Source organism: Argentina silus (genome assembly GCF_951799395.1).
Source record: "Argentina silus genome assembly, chromosome: 12".
NCBI classification, from domain to species: domain Eukaryota; kingdom Metazoa; phylum Chordata; class Actinopteri; order Argentiniformes; family Argentinidae; genus Argentina; species Argentina silus.
Window position 1 is genome coordinate 15,537,843 of NC_139666.1, and position 15,000 is coordinate 15,552,842.

Genomic DNA, 15,000 nt, shown 5'->3' on the forward strand with positions numbered 1-15,000 from the left:
GCATAGCGTAATAGAATAGACAGCTAAATTGGTGTAAAATGGTATAGAGTAGAAAAGGAGCATAATACTTTTTAGGGTTTCTATATAACGTTTTTAATTCATCCTCGATTCACCATAATAAATAATTTATAAGTATCACTCTTGACATTTTTAAGATTTTAAGATACATGAAGTTAAACAAACAGATTGATGAGAAGGATCCATTCACTCATTCATTATGCTAAAGTAAAAGTTTAGTTTAGGTCTTCATGGCTGTCATTCATGAATAGTTTTAAGGAGTTGTCTTGAGGTTGTCATGGCGCTGTCTGTCATCTGTGATGTCAGGTGTTTCTGTTTCCTCCATCCACAGGAAGCCGATCTGGGTGCCGAAGTTGACGCCGTCTCTGACGTTGGAGAAGAAGGACTCTGGGTGACAGGAAGTGCAGGGGGTCACACACGGCCTGTCCGTCACTGTATCGTCATGGATATGGTGAGGGAGGACTCCAACCCTCTGGAGGAGTATTCTGGGATGGAGGACACGGTCATTTAGAAACATCAATAAAATAGGACCTACGCTATTACAAATAGTGTACACACATCCAGCAGATTTCAGCAGGTATAGAGACTTAATATTCATTTTAATTTATCTATGTTGCCTAGGGGGCCATTTAACAGTGTGAGGTCATTCTCCTCATGTTATTTCTAACCAATCTCGCAGTGCCCGAGTCCAGCACGCCCCTTAGACATGGGGTGACACAGCATGTGATATGTGAAATACTGCTTCTCTTCTGCCAGTAGTTTAATTGCTAATCTATGAACCTAGAAAGAGTGATGGTCCTGAAGCTTTGATGTTATCGCCTTTGAAGAACAGTATCCAATCACACAGATTGCTAAACTCATGACCTTTGTGTATCCAATCAGAGGAGTGACTGCAGGGAAACTGTTGCTATGGTAATGAATCACATTGACCTGATGAACACTTATTGGAAATCTATCAGGTGACTCTCAATCTAAACATTTGCCATAAAAACGTCATCATAGTTTGACCCCCGGGCCTGACTGCACAGTTGAGCCCATGTTATTTTTCCCAACTGTGATTTTATTTCCCAACTGTGAAATAATTTCTTGACAGATACAATATACACTCACCGAACACTTTATTAAGAACACCTGTACACCTTCTCATGATGGAGGTGGTGTAAGGGTGTGGGGAATTTCTTGGCACACTTTGGGCCCGTTAACACCAATCAATCATCGCTTGAATGCCACAGCGTATTTGAGTATTGTTGCTGACCATGTGCATCCCTTCATGGCCACAATTTACCCATCTTCTAATGGCTACTTCCAACATGATAATGCACCATGTCACAAAGCAAAAGTGGTCTCAAACTGGTTTCATGAACATGACAATGAGTTCAGTGTTCTTCAGTGGCCTTCTCAGTCACCGGATCAGAATCCAATAGAACACCTTTGGGATGTGGTAGAACAGGAGATTCACAGCTTGAAAGTGCACCTGAAAAATCTGCAGGAATTGCGTGATGCAATCATGTCATCATGGACCAGAACCTCAAAGGAATGTTTCCAACATCTTGTGGAATCAATGTCACGAAGAATTTAGGCTGTTTTGAGAGCAAAGGGAGGCCCTACCCAGTATTGACCTTCTTTACCCATTGTAAATACAAGCACCTATCACAAACACAAACCCTACATAGACTGACTTTATACTATATACTATAGCTTACCCCTATGTGTTTCAAATGAACAAAGTTCAATTTTGGAATGAGGACATCGCAAAACCTCATTGTCTTTAGGCATTTCTCTGCTCGAGCTTAACCCATTACAAATTCAAAAACAGAAGGAAGCTGACCTTGTTTTGTGACCCTTGTTTTGTGGTCATTTGACAGAGAACATATCCTTATTTATAGCATAGATCTGAGGAAGTGAAGAGGTGGAAGTGAGGAAGAGATGCAGGGGTGATGACTGTGTCGTCGTACCTGGTAGCGAGGCGTATGTTGACGTGAGGTCTGTGTGAGTCCAGGTCAGGGACACAGTCAGGGTGGAGGAGGTGGAACTCTCTGGCCTGCTCTCTCTCCAGTGTGAAACAACACACCCCCACTGATGGTCCTATCGCCACGGTGATGTCACGCTCCCTACAGCCAAACTCTGTCACCATGGCGTTGACTGTCGTCATGGCAATCCCCATCAAGGTTCCCTTCCATCCTGAGGGAATTTTTTTTTAAATGGGGGATGGTTAGACAGGTGTAGTCCAGGTTCCAATGAAATACGAGGATAACTTTTCATTCCAGAGACGTGTTCTCTCCCCTCTGTCCTTGTTTTCTTCCCTTCACAGATCTGATAGGACTGAAGAGGTGAATGCAATATGGTGTAAGATGGGTGGTTTATGAATATAATGCAATCTAGCTTATACAGTATGTCATTGTCTTCCACAAAAGCAGGATAAATGCCAGGAAGTCGCATACTGTATCTCTCCATACATAATGCAGGAATTGAGCTTTTCTCCAAAAATCTGTTAACCTCTCTGTTTTAACAACAGTTAACAGTTCTGGTTCTAATTTCTATCTGTAGTGCTTTGCTACAGTGAGAGAGAGAGGCGGGTCTGACCTGTAGCTATAGTGCCTTCCCAACAGCGAGAGAAGTGGGAGATTAACTGCTATATTCTAGTCAGATTGCCTTTATAAACTCCCTGCAATCAGACACTCAAAGCAGCACTTGAAATGTCACTGCTGTAGAGCAGACAGACAACAGTAGAACAGGCTCCATTGAGATCTGTTTAGAGAGTTCAGTACACTCAGCTAAAAGCTTTCTCTCTCTCTCCCTCCTGATAGTTACTCTGCCTTACTGTTAACTGTGGTGCTGTGAGTTGACTTCTGTGGAACAGATATTTACAGAAGAGAGGAAGTGGAGGGGCCAGGGTATGGGGAGGCCTCTGGACACAGTTTTACAGCGCTACCTTGAGACTAGCTGAGAGAACAGTCCACCCTCCGACCGAAGGGATCTGGCCTTTCAAGGGGAGCTCAGAAGCAGAGCTTCATGTCTGCACCCACCTGCGTGAGCTGCCCCAATGACATTAGAAACAGGGTCAGTGAAGAGGAGGGGCATGCAGTCAGCTCCCGGGGCTGCTATGACAACGCCCATCTGATTGGTCACGATGCCGTCGTAGCTCTCTGGCTCCGTCCTCCCCATCACCCACACAGTACTGCCGTGGTTCACCTATCAGGAACGACCATTCAGAATCAACCACTGATGTCTTGTCCACCAGTAGCCTAATATGCGACACTACAGTACTTTATATTGTGTCAATCAATCTATATTGCTAATAGTCTGCACAGTGTACACAGTGATGTTACCTTCACCAGATGTAGTGGTCGTGGGTGGAACCCAGCCCTGAGGGCCAGCCGGCGAGAGTTTTCAGCCACGATAGCCCGGGGGTCCCTCCGTCTGGAGCTACTGAAGAGATTCAGTGAGGAGAGTGTCGGAATGGAGGATATACCACCTGTGCGTGTGCTAAACCCATGGGAGAAACAGCCTGCAAACAGAGAGAGAGAGAGAGAGAGAGAGAGAGAGAGAGAGAGACACACACACACACACACACACACACACACACACACACACACACACACACACACACACACACACACACACACACACACACACACGCCAATAACTTGACTAAGACCAAGACAATAACTTGTGAATAAGTGAATGTCAACTAGTAAATGTATGTGACTGGTTTGGAAACTTCTCTGTATGGTAGTTCAGATACAGTAATTTTATTAATAGTGTATACTATGAGAACAGCACAGTGATAACACCTGCAGCACTTGGCAGAGGCTGGTGAGCTTAGGCTACATACAGAAAGTGTAAAATTATTCACCTACCCACCTAAGATTAGAGTGGACGTCAGTATAGTGATGTCACCTTTCACCGCAGGTAACTGCTGCAGAAAGGTCGAGACCTCCTCCAAGACAGGTGTGACATGTGTGTCCAGGGTGGGAGAGCGAGAACACGGCAGGGCATCAAAAGTGACTAAATACTCAAACGTGTAAACCGCCGTGAAAAGTTGGTTCTGATACAATTCCAACAACGCTCTCCCGTGTGTGGAGGTAATGACCTTAACCGAACTTATGTCCAATTCGTCCACGGTGAGTTTGAAACGGTATAAATCCTCCGTGACGGTGCCGTAGTCCAATAAGTGAACGTCTCCCCTCCGATTTAAACAATCATCCAGCATTGATGCACGAGTGTCGCCTTGTGTTGAATTGGAACCTTGACAGTGTTGTCCGAATAGAAGAAAGAGGTGACTGTCTTTGTCGCAGTCAATGACAGATAAAGCGGTCTTCAACCGTTTCTCCAGACACTCATTGTATTCTGGACACAGATGAATAAGGTCTACGATAAACACTTCAGCCATGATAAAGAAATGCAATAACGTGATCAAGACGCAATGAACTGAAACAACTTTACCACGGGACTTCACGAACGTTGAACGTGCATGAAAGCCGATGTGTCTTTTATTGCAGCGAGGAACATGTTTTTAATGTGTCAACATACATCTCAGAAACTCCAGCGTAAAGTTTACACTTCCTGCATTCTCACATCTGCCGGCGGCGTATCCGCCCCTCACGGAAACCACCCGTTTCTCAATTACTGCTGAGTGTACAGGTATCCTGGGATGACCTTTGGAACTGTTTGCTGTTCCCTCCCTTAGTGGTCAAACTACACTTCTTTATTTGCAGACCTTAATTTGTCATAATAATCCTCTGCTGCATGACTACAATCTGTCATCTGAAAGTGGTCTTTATATGACAATCTATGGTTGAGATCTTCTTGATATAAGTTTACAATGGTCTTGACAACTTGTTGCACAGCATCAGTTTATAAAACAGACAAGATAAAAGACAATGACAACAACATACACCGATATACACAAATAGACTTATCCATAGTTGGCTATAGAGTTTCGTGCAAAATGCAGGGGGTGGGCAGCTAAAGTGCTGAAGGGGCGATTGCCAGACTAGTAAATTGTGTGTGCATAATTAGTCCAATGTCTTGTTAAGGTGCATGATTACGTTGGGGATGACAGAAAATGTTTTTCTCTTGATTTTTACCCTGGGGTATCTAAATCTACCACCTGAGGGGAGGAGTTGGAATTCAGGATGGAGGGGGTGGGAAGAGTCCATGAGGAAGTCTGATGAGGAAGTTGTGGTTATGGGTTTATAACTCTTTCCGTGGGCTGCATGGGAAAAACAAACAGGTATGTGCTCTGTCACATCAGAATCAAAATCAGAATCAGAATTCTTTTGTTTGGCCAAGTATATTTGCATGTACAGGAAATTTACTTGGTAAGGTCGGTACATGGTCATGAAATTTCATGTCTCAGATACAGGATGTAGGATTTTCCCTGGGTAGTTAGTTCACCTCAGTTTCACACACATGCACACATGATTACATAAAATTGCAGTTCCTAAAATTATTTCACCCAAGTCATTATATCTTAGTGGTAGGAGGTTTTACTCTGCAAAGAGAGAAATCAAAGGATGTAATCTAATTTCAGATATTCACTCATTAAGAATACAACACTGCCTTCCATCCTGTGTTTATGTGAAGAAGCCTGTTTCTTGCTGCTGAGTACTGACCAGATGAGAGGGCATTTAGAGTTCCAGCCATTGATCTTTTGGGCTGTGTTGAGTGGGTTGATGGATAACATTGAGCCACAGTCATTATGAAGGTCCCAGGGTCGTGTGTGTGTGTGTGTGTGCGTGCGCGCGCGTGTGTGTTTGCGTGTGTGCGTGTGTGCATGTGTGTGTGAGAGAGAGAGGAAGAGAGAGAGAGAGAGAAAGATGGATGTAGCCAGTTGACAGCATAATTTCCCACAGAGCAGTTATAGTATCTTGTGCGGCTGGATGAACTGTATGGCCCAGCAGCCTGACATTAAATGCCCAGCCCCTCTCCCCCAGCCCCCAGCCCCCAGCCCCCAGCCTTCTATCACAGGCCAGAGTCAGGTAGACATACAGCAACCAGCCCCAGCCTCCTCTACTCCAGCCTCAGCCCTAGAGCTCTTCTGAGGGGACAGCAAGAACAAAGATGATAGCTCTAGCATGAAATTGAGATAATGGTTGGGTGGATACAAGCTCTTCTCTCTCTCTCTCTCTCTCTCTCTCTCTCTCTCTCTCTCTCTCTCAGTGGACCAATTTTATGTCACTGTTGATTTAAGGCTAGTGATTTAAGACACAGCGATTAAAGGAAAGGATTTAAATTTTGAGCCTTCAAGAAATACAAATACACAACAACCACAACAATACAACTTCAGATGATAATAATAACAATAATAATAATAATAATAATTTATTACATTTACATTACACTTTTCATTTTACAAGAATAATCTCATATAATAAATGTATCAAATAAAAAAATTAATAAAACAAAAGCAAATATATATGTAAGATAGATTAAATGACAGGAAGATAGAGATACTGTATATTGCTCTTGTGGATGGTGTGCACTTCTGTGAATCGCTGTCTGAGGGTGAAGGTGTAGACCTACTATCCTGATTCAACTATGGACTTACACCACATTTACATCACAACTGGAAACACAGACAGGTTATGAGATGCTAGTTTTAATAATAATATATCACAGCACTCTTTCTGAATCTGTTTATATTTATCAACTAATAACATGCTGTCCTGTTTATGTGAAAACTGTTCTCAAAGTGACCAGCAGAGAGTGCTAAGTGACCAGAGAATGTTTTCCCATGTTGCTGGGTGCTGTACTGTAGGCATATTCAACTGCATGCATTCATAACCTGCACTGTCATTGGTTGGCTTGAATGCCAGGGAAAATCAAGCAGGTAAGATGTGGTGGAATTTTACAACTATCCCAATATTCCATGTATCCAGTATAACTGTTGAAACTGCAACAGGTTGAAAACGGTATACTCAGAGTAGCCTACATATAATTCCAGACTGAAAGACCAGGCATGACAATACACAAGGAGAATAAACCTACCCGTTGGATAAACACGTTTTTAAAGTACACTTGTTGTCTATTGTTGCATATTGTCATCACTTAAAGATTTCATCTACAATTTCATCAACAATCACAGGTGATCACGCTCTGGCCTGGGCTCCAGTATCCAGCAGATACAGTTTCTATAGCTACAGTAGCTTACACTGTGCTCTAATGGCCCAGCGGTGTTGATGTGTATTTCTCCCCCCTCTCCTCTAGGGAGGACGTCTCTGGGAAGGGAAGAGTCATTTGTATTGTCAAGGTTACAGCACAGGGGGATGTTGAGGAATCTATTCACTGTGTCCCCCAGTCACATCTTCGAGGTCATGTTTAGTCCATGCTGATTTCAAGATGTAATACAATGTTTGAGTTGGAAGATGTTATTTGAATAGGCATAATATGCATCAAATTGGTTAGATGACATAATGTATGTGAATAAGCTTTATAGCAGGCAAAGCGTTTGATTTGACTATTTTTAACATAAATTGTTGTGGACAAAGCCGGTTGTAAATGCTTGCCATTTACTATTGATTAAGTCTGAGGAGAATTGAACTCCCATGTGGAGAGATAAGCAGCGCTATTACCTAATTATGATAAACCCTGTAGCTGCGATGGATCTGATAGTAGTTTTGGATTTATATTGATAAAATCACCTGCAGTTAAATATAACTGCTGTGTTTTTTTTCTTGTTCGCAGCCTGGAGCAACCAGCTTTCCTTTCCTTTCCCTGTAATCGTTTTTTTCCGCACCTGAGATGGCCCGCTTGTCGAGTCGTGCACGGCGAACCGTGGCGCGCGCCCCGTTCGGTCATACCGGAGGCAGAGGCAAACGGCGGCTCGTTCCTCCGTGGGATGCGCTAGAGCTTGTGGGAGGACAGAAGAGGTTTGACAGCCGACGTCCATTCTCCGTCAATCGAGGTTTGCGTCAAAGGAATACAGCTGTGATCCTTCTGATCTTGGATTCCTGAAAACTTCCGATTTTTAACGGTAAGAAGCAGTCTAATTTACATTAAAATTCCCCCTTTTTCTGTGCGCGTTTTCCTCATGCATCTATGTCAGCGTGGTAGATATTGAGGGTTTCGTTGACTGGTTATGCCCAGTTCATTTTAAGACAACAGTCTATTTTATCCTTACGTTACATACGACCATGGACATTAGGTTACTGCTGGTGTTTATAATAGCTGCCGTCCATATGGTTTGAAATCAATGTGTTGAGATAGAGACAATACCTCGACTATACAGAATGCTGCCGTATCGGACATGTTGATTGCTTCAGTTTATTCGAGGCTGTGTGTAAATTAATCCTATACATTTTTATATCGATTTAGAGATAACAAAAGCTACACTCTCCACTTTATCTGTGAGAATATTCAGACTTTGTATGCGTATGAACCAATAACCATAAGTGTATGGAGTAACAGCAAAGTCCAGATATTGGTTCTGTAAAATTGTTCAACAGTTTACTGTCTAGGAGAATTTGGCTTCAGACAAAGTTGTAATCAAAATTGCAATATATATATACACTCACTGAACACTTTATTAGGAACACCTGTACACCTTCTCATGGTGGAGGTGGTGTAATGGTGTGGGGAATGTTTTCTTGGCACACTTTGGGCCCGTTAACACCAATCAATCATCGCTTGAATGCCACAGCCTATTTGAGTATTGTTGCTGACCATGTGCATCCCTGCATCCCACAATTTAACCATCTTCTAATGGCTACTTCCAGCATGATAATGCACTATGTCACAAAACAAAAGTCGTCTCAAACTGGTTTCATGAACATGACAATGAGTTCAGTGTTCTTCAGTGGCCTTCCCAGTCACCGGATCTGAATCCAATAGAACACCTTTGGGATGTGGTAGAACGGGAGATTCACAGCTTGAAAGTGCACCTGAAAAATCTGCAGGAATTGCGTGATGCAATCATGTCATCATGGACCAGAATCTCAAAGGTATGTTTCCAACATCTTGTGGAATCAATGCCACGAAGAATTTAGGCTGTTTTGAGAGCAAAGAGAGACCCTACCCAGTATTAGTATAGTGTTCCTAATAAAGTGTTCAGTGAGTGCATACATATTGTTTGAAATTTGAGTTGCGTCTGTCGTGAAATCCTACAGGGTCAGTGACTGCATTCTTGGGAGTATGGCTACTCTTAATCCAAGTTGTCCAAAAAAATAACATCATTTTAAAAAACAGAAATAAAAATTTTTTTTGCACTAAATTTACTTAAGTGTAGGCTAACATTTTGTTGTCTTGTCAAACACTGAAATATTTTGATGTCTTCTTAAGAATGAGGTCTCGACGGTCACATAAGCCTATACCCAGCTCTACAATCACTTACAATCAGTGCTCAGTAGAAACGTTCAAAGAGAGGCTATGTGGTGAGCAACAGCAGAGACAACAGGGCTCTCTGACGGATGCCCTTGATAACACGTCACCTGGGCAACCGGTTCAGCACCATGGAGAGAGGAACTGAATGAGAGAGAGAGAGAGAGAGAGAGAGAGAGAGAGAGAGAGAGAGAGAGAGAGAGAGAGAGAGAGAGAGAGAGAGAGAGAGAGAGAGGGAGAGGAGAGAGAGAGAGACAGAGAGAGAGAGAGAGAAAGAGAGATAGCCTACAAGAGTGTTATGATGAATAGAAAATGATTGGCCTTGAAAGTAATATGAACTGTCAGCAGAAAGAATGTTGAATGGAAACATTGGTTTTCCAGAGAATGGGGGAAGGGATGCTTGAGCTTATTGAAACGTATGACCTTATGGGCCTGCAGTTTGAGAAACATAAATGATGATGTCCACATGATTTTGAAGTTGAGAAGACTTTATCATTTTCTAAAGCAAACATCCTCTACAGCAGGACAGTGAGTGAGGTTACAAGTGATGGAGACACCTAAATATCTCAGTGATTGGGTTTAGCGTGCAGAATCATTGAACACTTAACACACACCCTGTGCATAACCTCATTCCATAAATGTTGCTACCTCACCCAATGAGGTTCCAGGGAGGACTCAGGATTAAGGAATTAAGGAAGGAAACACCATAACATCTGATTTCCCATGGGCCTCTGGGCTTGTTTCTGAAAACATGGCACATGAGTTAACTGAGGGAAGTGAAAACCAGTATGTTTCACATTCATCCCTATATTCAATGAATACAGTGCCCTTCACCATTCAAATTAAACTGTGTATTATGCAATTCTACAGACGATCCAGTTATGTTTAGTAATAGGATTACCCTCCTATTCATGTGATTTATACAAACACAGCTATACACCTAACACACATCAATTGACCTTACACTGCTTCACACAAATGGAATGACTGTCACTAATTGCTGTGGAATTTGGTGATGGGGTATTACCATCCACCCTGGTTCTGCTCCTCTAAGTGTGTTAATACATAATCAAACCATAAATGGCAGGCCTGATTCCAGAACCGGCGTTCCAGCCCTTCCAGCTGTGTTCACCATCGATTCAGAGCTGGATCTTGTTTTTTCGGTCTTGTTTTTCTTATTGATACTTACAGCTGGTTCCTGTAGTCAGCCGCTTTTGCTGAGCTATGGGAATTAGCAGGGGAGAACATATACAGAGCAGTACACAGCTACTGGTGTGTGCTTGTGTGTTTGTATGGCCGCACAGTGACTGTATAGTCATGTGTTTGTATAACAGAGCTAGAAAAGTATCGCTCCCTGAATTGACTGAATTGAAATGGAATTGACCTCAACCCTGGCTATGGTATTTGCTTTTTGATACTTCTTATATCATCTGTATCTTCATGATGTGAAGTGCCAGTAGGAGCATTAGATGCATGTGTGTAGCTGGCTGGAGAGCCTAGGGAGGAGATGGTAATATTATTAGTCATGGTGTGCCTCCTCTCTACCAATCGCACTGTCTTCTCCAGTTATTGGATCCACAGTCATTACTGCCACTGCAGATAGGACGGCCTCATACAGTGATTGGCTCCTAATGTGCTCCCGGGCACGCGCACACACACACACACACACACACACACACACACACACACACACACACACACACACACACACACACACACACACACACACACACACATGCACACACCATCTCTGACAATGGCCAAACATCAAAGGAGAATCTCTCATCACTGTGTGATGAAACAGCAGCAGCACCCTGAGGGAATGATCCACTGTGACTGAAGTGCTTTCTAAATCGCACAATGGGTACTGTCTCTGTGTGTGTCTGTGTGTGTGTCTGTGTGTGTGTCTGTGTGCGTGCGTGCATGTGTGCATGCTCTGTGCTCTACCATCACTCAACCGTTGGTTGAGCCTTGGCTGCAGATCAGGCAGATCTAATTTGTGTAGAAGCCCATGAAAAAGAAGGCAGGAAATGCAATTTACTCCCTCTCTGTCTGAGAAACAATGGGAGATGGGCTCGTATGAGCAGAGGAGAGACAGAATCCTCCTCCAGAGGTTTTGAAGGCAGTGAGGGGGGCCGATGCAGCCTCTCTTCACTATCATCCCGCTTCTACATATCTGAATGTTTTCATTGTCCGTCCATGTGGGTTTTGTAAAATGGTGAGCGTTCAATATTTGAATGTTTCGATTTTCTTTTCTTGTGTGTGACTGTTGAAATGTTTTGTGTACAGAAAATGATCCATTGGTCTTTTATCTTCCTTTGACTCTGTTTTTAATCTGTATTTTAAAGAGAAACTTAATCATACAATATGCACGCTTGCTCTGAATAGTCATATTTTCCTACATTTGAAATAGCTTTTCATTTCTATGACTGAGTTGAGTTGCATTGATAATTGGCTGCGGTCTAGCACTTCCAGTCCCTATTTAAATGCTATTTAAATCCTGTTGTCCCTAAAGATGGTGGGGAATAGTGTGGTAAAGTACTGGCAATTTTCCACTTTCCCTTTTGGAAAGTCATGGGCCTGGCTGGCTGGAGACTCCTCAAGGCCTGGACTGACTCTTTCTATGTCTCTTTATATATCTTTTGAGCCACTGTTTCAATGTGTGTGTGTGTGTGTGTGTGTGTGTGTGTGTGTGTGTGTGTGTGTGTATGTGTGTGTGTGTGTGTGTGTGTGTGTGTGTGTGTGTGTCTGTGTGTGCGTGTGTGTGTGTGTGTGCATGGGTGCGTGTGTGTGTGCGTGCGTGTGTGTGTGTGTGTGTGTGCATGGGTGCGTGTGTGTGTGTGTGTGTGCATGGGTGCGTGTGTGTGTGCGTGCGTGCATGCGTGTGTGTGTGAGGGTAGGGGGATTTAACAGAGGTGTCATAGATAAGGACCAGACTCTTGCTCTTCCCATTACCGTTGCTTAAGAAGGATGACATCGCCCCCACTCCCACTCCCCTCCTGTCACACACTAATCTCTCTCCACTCTGGGAAATGTGGGTTAAATGTGTTTGTAGGTCAAGCCATCAAGTCTCTTACATGATATGTATTTATCTATCCAGAATTCATAATGGGCATAATTACATTTATTTCAGTGGATGGATTCCTATCAGATTCTTATCATAATTGAAAGGCTTATTCTCTTTGTTGCCAAGCAATAGCTATGATTGTGTACGAGCATCTAATGAAGTAGAAATTAATTTCCCCGAATGTTTGACTCTAAAAGGTTGACTCAATGATAAAGGCAAATGTGTTTGTTGGCTATAACTCAAGGCTCAAGGAATAGGTACAGCACAATGAAGCAATGACAGAACTTTTCTTCTTCTACTTAGGCATACTTAGGCCTCCCTAAGAGTAACCTATTCCTTCAGTGATGGCCAACAAAGCCATCTGCATATTTGTTATTGTCTGCAATCAGAGCTGTGCTTCCTCTCTCTTTATTGGCTAGTCATGGATTGTCATAGATACTGCAGTCCTCTCCTGCATGGGAGAGTATCAGGTTACGACTAGCGCTGTTATACACTCAGCGCTGGGTTCACTCCAAGGTTTAAAGGCTGCTACATCCTGTTGATCATCAGTAAAGACACATGTTAGACTGAAGCGCCAACAGGATCTTCATTTAGTTATGTCACAATAAGGGAAATGGAAACACAACAAAGACAAAACATCAATCTCTGTTTGAGTACTGATGAATATCATTCCCCCAACTGTTACAGGGTGTGTGTGTGTGTGTGTGTGTGTCTGTGTGTGCGTGAGCGTGTGTGTGTATGTGTATGTGTGTGCATGCCCGTGTGTGTTTGCCCTCTCTTCCAGGCCCAGGGCCATGGTCCCAGCAGCAGCAGCAGCAGCAGCAGACATTGAAGGATAGACTCTTATTAAAGCCCAAACTCCTCTCTGGGAAGAAGAATGATTATTACAGTCTCCAACACTGGGAACAAAAGCAAGAACAAGCTGCCTCTAGTCTGCCAGTCCCGCTGCTACCCTGACAAAAAGCCACACACGACTGAAGTCACAATTGTGTATGCGTGTGTCACCACAATCCTGCCAAATGTACAGTACAGTACAGAAACCATCACCATTTGTATTAGTTTCAGAAGCTTCAGCTTCAAGAAAAAATCATAGCATGCTGCTATCCTAGACACAGAGCTTTAGACACTGACTACAGAGAGAAGATGTCTGCCAGCACTTCCATTGATCCAGCCTCCTCTCTCTGATTCTCTGTCCTACCCCTCCCTCACTCTCTCCTATGTGTCCTTGAGCTGTCAGGGGCAGGCAGGGGAGAAAGCCCCCGGGATATACAGGTACAGTGGAGACCACTGAGTTACAGTATATGGTTACATTGGAGGCCGCTGATATCTAAAGGTGGACAGTAGTGCTGTCCAGTGCTGTACGCCATATGTTGTATTCCTCTTAGTGGGACAGGTAAAGGGGCAAGTGGAAGCCTCTCAGATATTAGGTTATAGGTTATGAGGTCACTACTAAGAACCCACTGATGTTCATGGCTATTCCCTTCTGCATGATGCGTAAAGACTACAGTAGGTTCTGTTCTGTTACGGCAAGGTACTGTACCTGGTTTGTGTGTGAGTGCGTGTCTCTGTGTGTGTCTTTCTCTCTCTCTCTCTGTGTGTGTGTGTGTGTGTGTGTGTGTGTGTGTGTGTGTATACGTGTGCACATTCTGCTGTGGGGTGATAGGATCTCTCTAGACAGTAATGGTCGCTGAGGGCTAAGGGAATCTGTGAGTGTCTTCTTTTCTCTGTGTGTTTGTGTGGGTGTGGGTGTGGGTGTGGGTGTCTGACAGTAATAGTTGCTGAGAGCAGAGGGAATCTGTGTAGCTGTCTCGGGGTCTTCCGGTCAGCCAGCATCTCTGATAGATTGAAGCAGAGAGGCTTCTGTCCCTGAGAGCAAGTCACGGTCTCACACAGTGGACTACAACTCCCACGACTCATCTCATCTGCTTATTGGAGGAAATGAGAGGCGCCAACAAGGGAAATCATGACAAACCTGCAGCAATTCTAGATAGAGTACAGAGTGTAATGGTTTGTGTTAGCTAGGGACAGCTGGAATTACCTTAGTAACAATACAATACAATACAATTTACAGCTTTGACTGCATACAGTGTTTGGTAGATGAAACGGTGGTCTGTTTTCACACATAATTCTGTCTAACTTTCATCAAAACTGTGCAACCGGACAATGAGCAGTACAGAGCATAACCCCCACCTCTCATCTTAACCCACGTCACCATGGAGAGAAGTCATGACCAGAAGGGATAAAAGGATAAAAGGAATATGACCCAAAATGTGTTGAAAGTAAAATAGGTCATCTTTATATAGCGCTCGTGTTTTAGCCTAGATCCTTTCTCTCTGTTATTTGGAGTCTACAGTCATTCAGACCTGAGTTCTTCCAGAGTAGCAGTCACAGGGACTGAGATTGATCCTTGTGTGTCTGAGTAGCTGGTCTGTACTGGTTAAAGTGGTTTTGGCCCTGTTACTGGTTAGCCGAGGGGGAGGTGCGCTTGGGCAGGCTACTCACTGATCCTGTGGGGTGGCGGCTTCAGGCAGGTCAATAGTTTGAAGTTTATTCACACCAATACTTGGGTGAGAAAACCTCCCACATGTGATATG

The 15,000-nt window shown here is 43.5% G+C and overlaps 1 protein-coding gene across 1 annotated transcript; it reads right to left on the reverse strand.

The window, feature by feature from the left end:
• Positions 1–75: 75 nt before the first annotated feature.
• lacc1 (laccase (multicopper oxidoreductase) domain containing 1) lies at positions 76–4,552 on the reverse strand. The gene is made up of 5 exons (XM_083681963.1): positions 3,883–4,552; positions 3,348–3,526; positions 3,045–3,210; positions 1,974–2,199; positions 76–503 (listed from the first exon to the last, which is right to left on the reverse strand). Exons 1-5 carry the CDS (start codon positions 4,409–4,411, stop codon positions 272–274), a joined length of 1,332 nt encoding a protein of 443 aa, XP_083538089.1. The 5' UTR covers positions 4,412–4,552; the 3' UTR covers positions 76–271.
• Between the last annotated feature and the right edge of the window lie 10,448 nt (positions 4,553–15,000).

Bases quoted from the DNA above. Each gene is read 5' to 3' on its own strand.
- lacc1 (XM_083681963.1), bottom strand. From the start codon at position 4,411: ATGGCTGAAGTGTTTATCGTAGACCTTATTCATCTGTGTCCAGAATAC. The intron at 3,527-3,882 runs GTGGGTAGGTGA...CTCTGTTTGCAG, and splicing joins GACGTCCACTCTAATCTTAG to GCTGTTTCTCCCATGGGTTT. The intron at 2,200-3,044 runs GTGGGTGCAGAC...AAATTCCCTCAG, and splicing joins CATTGGGGCAGCTCACGCAG to GATGGAAGGGAACCTTGATG.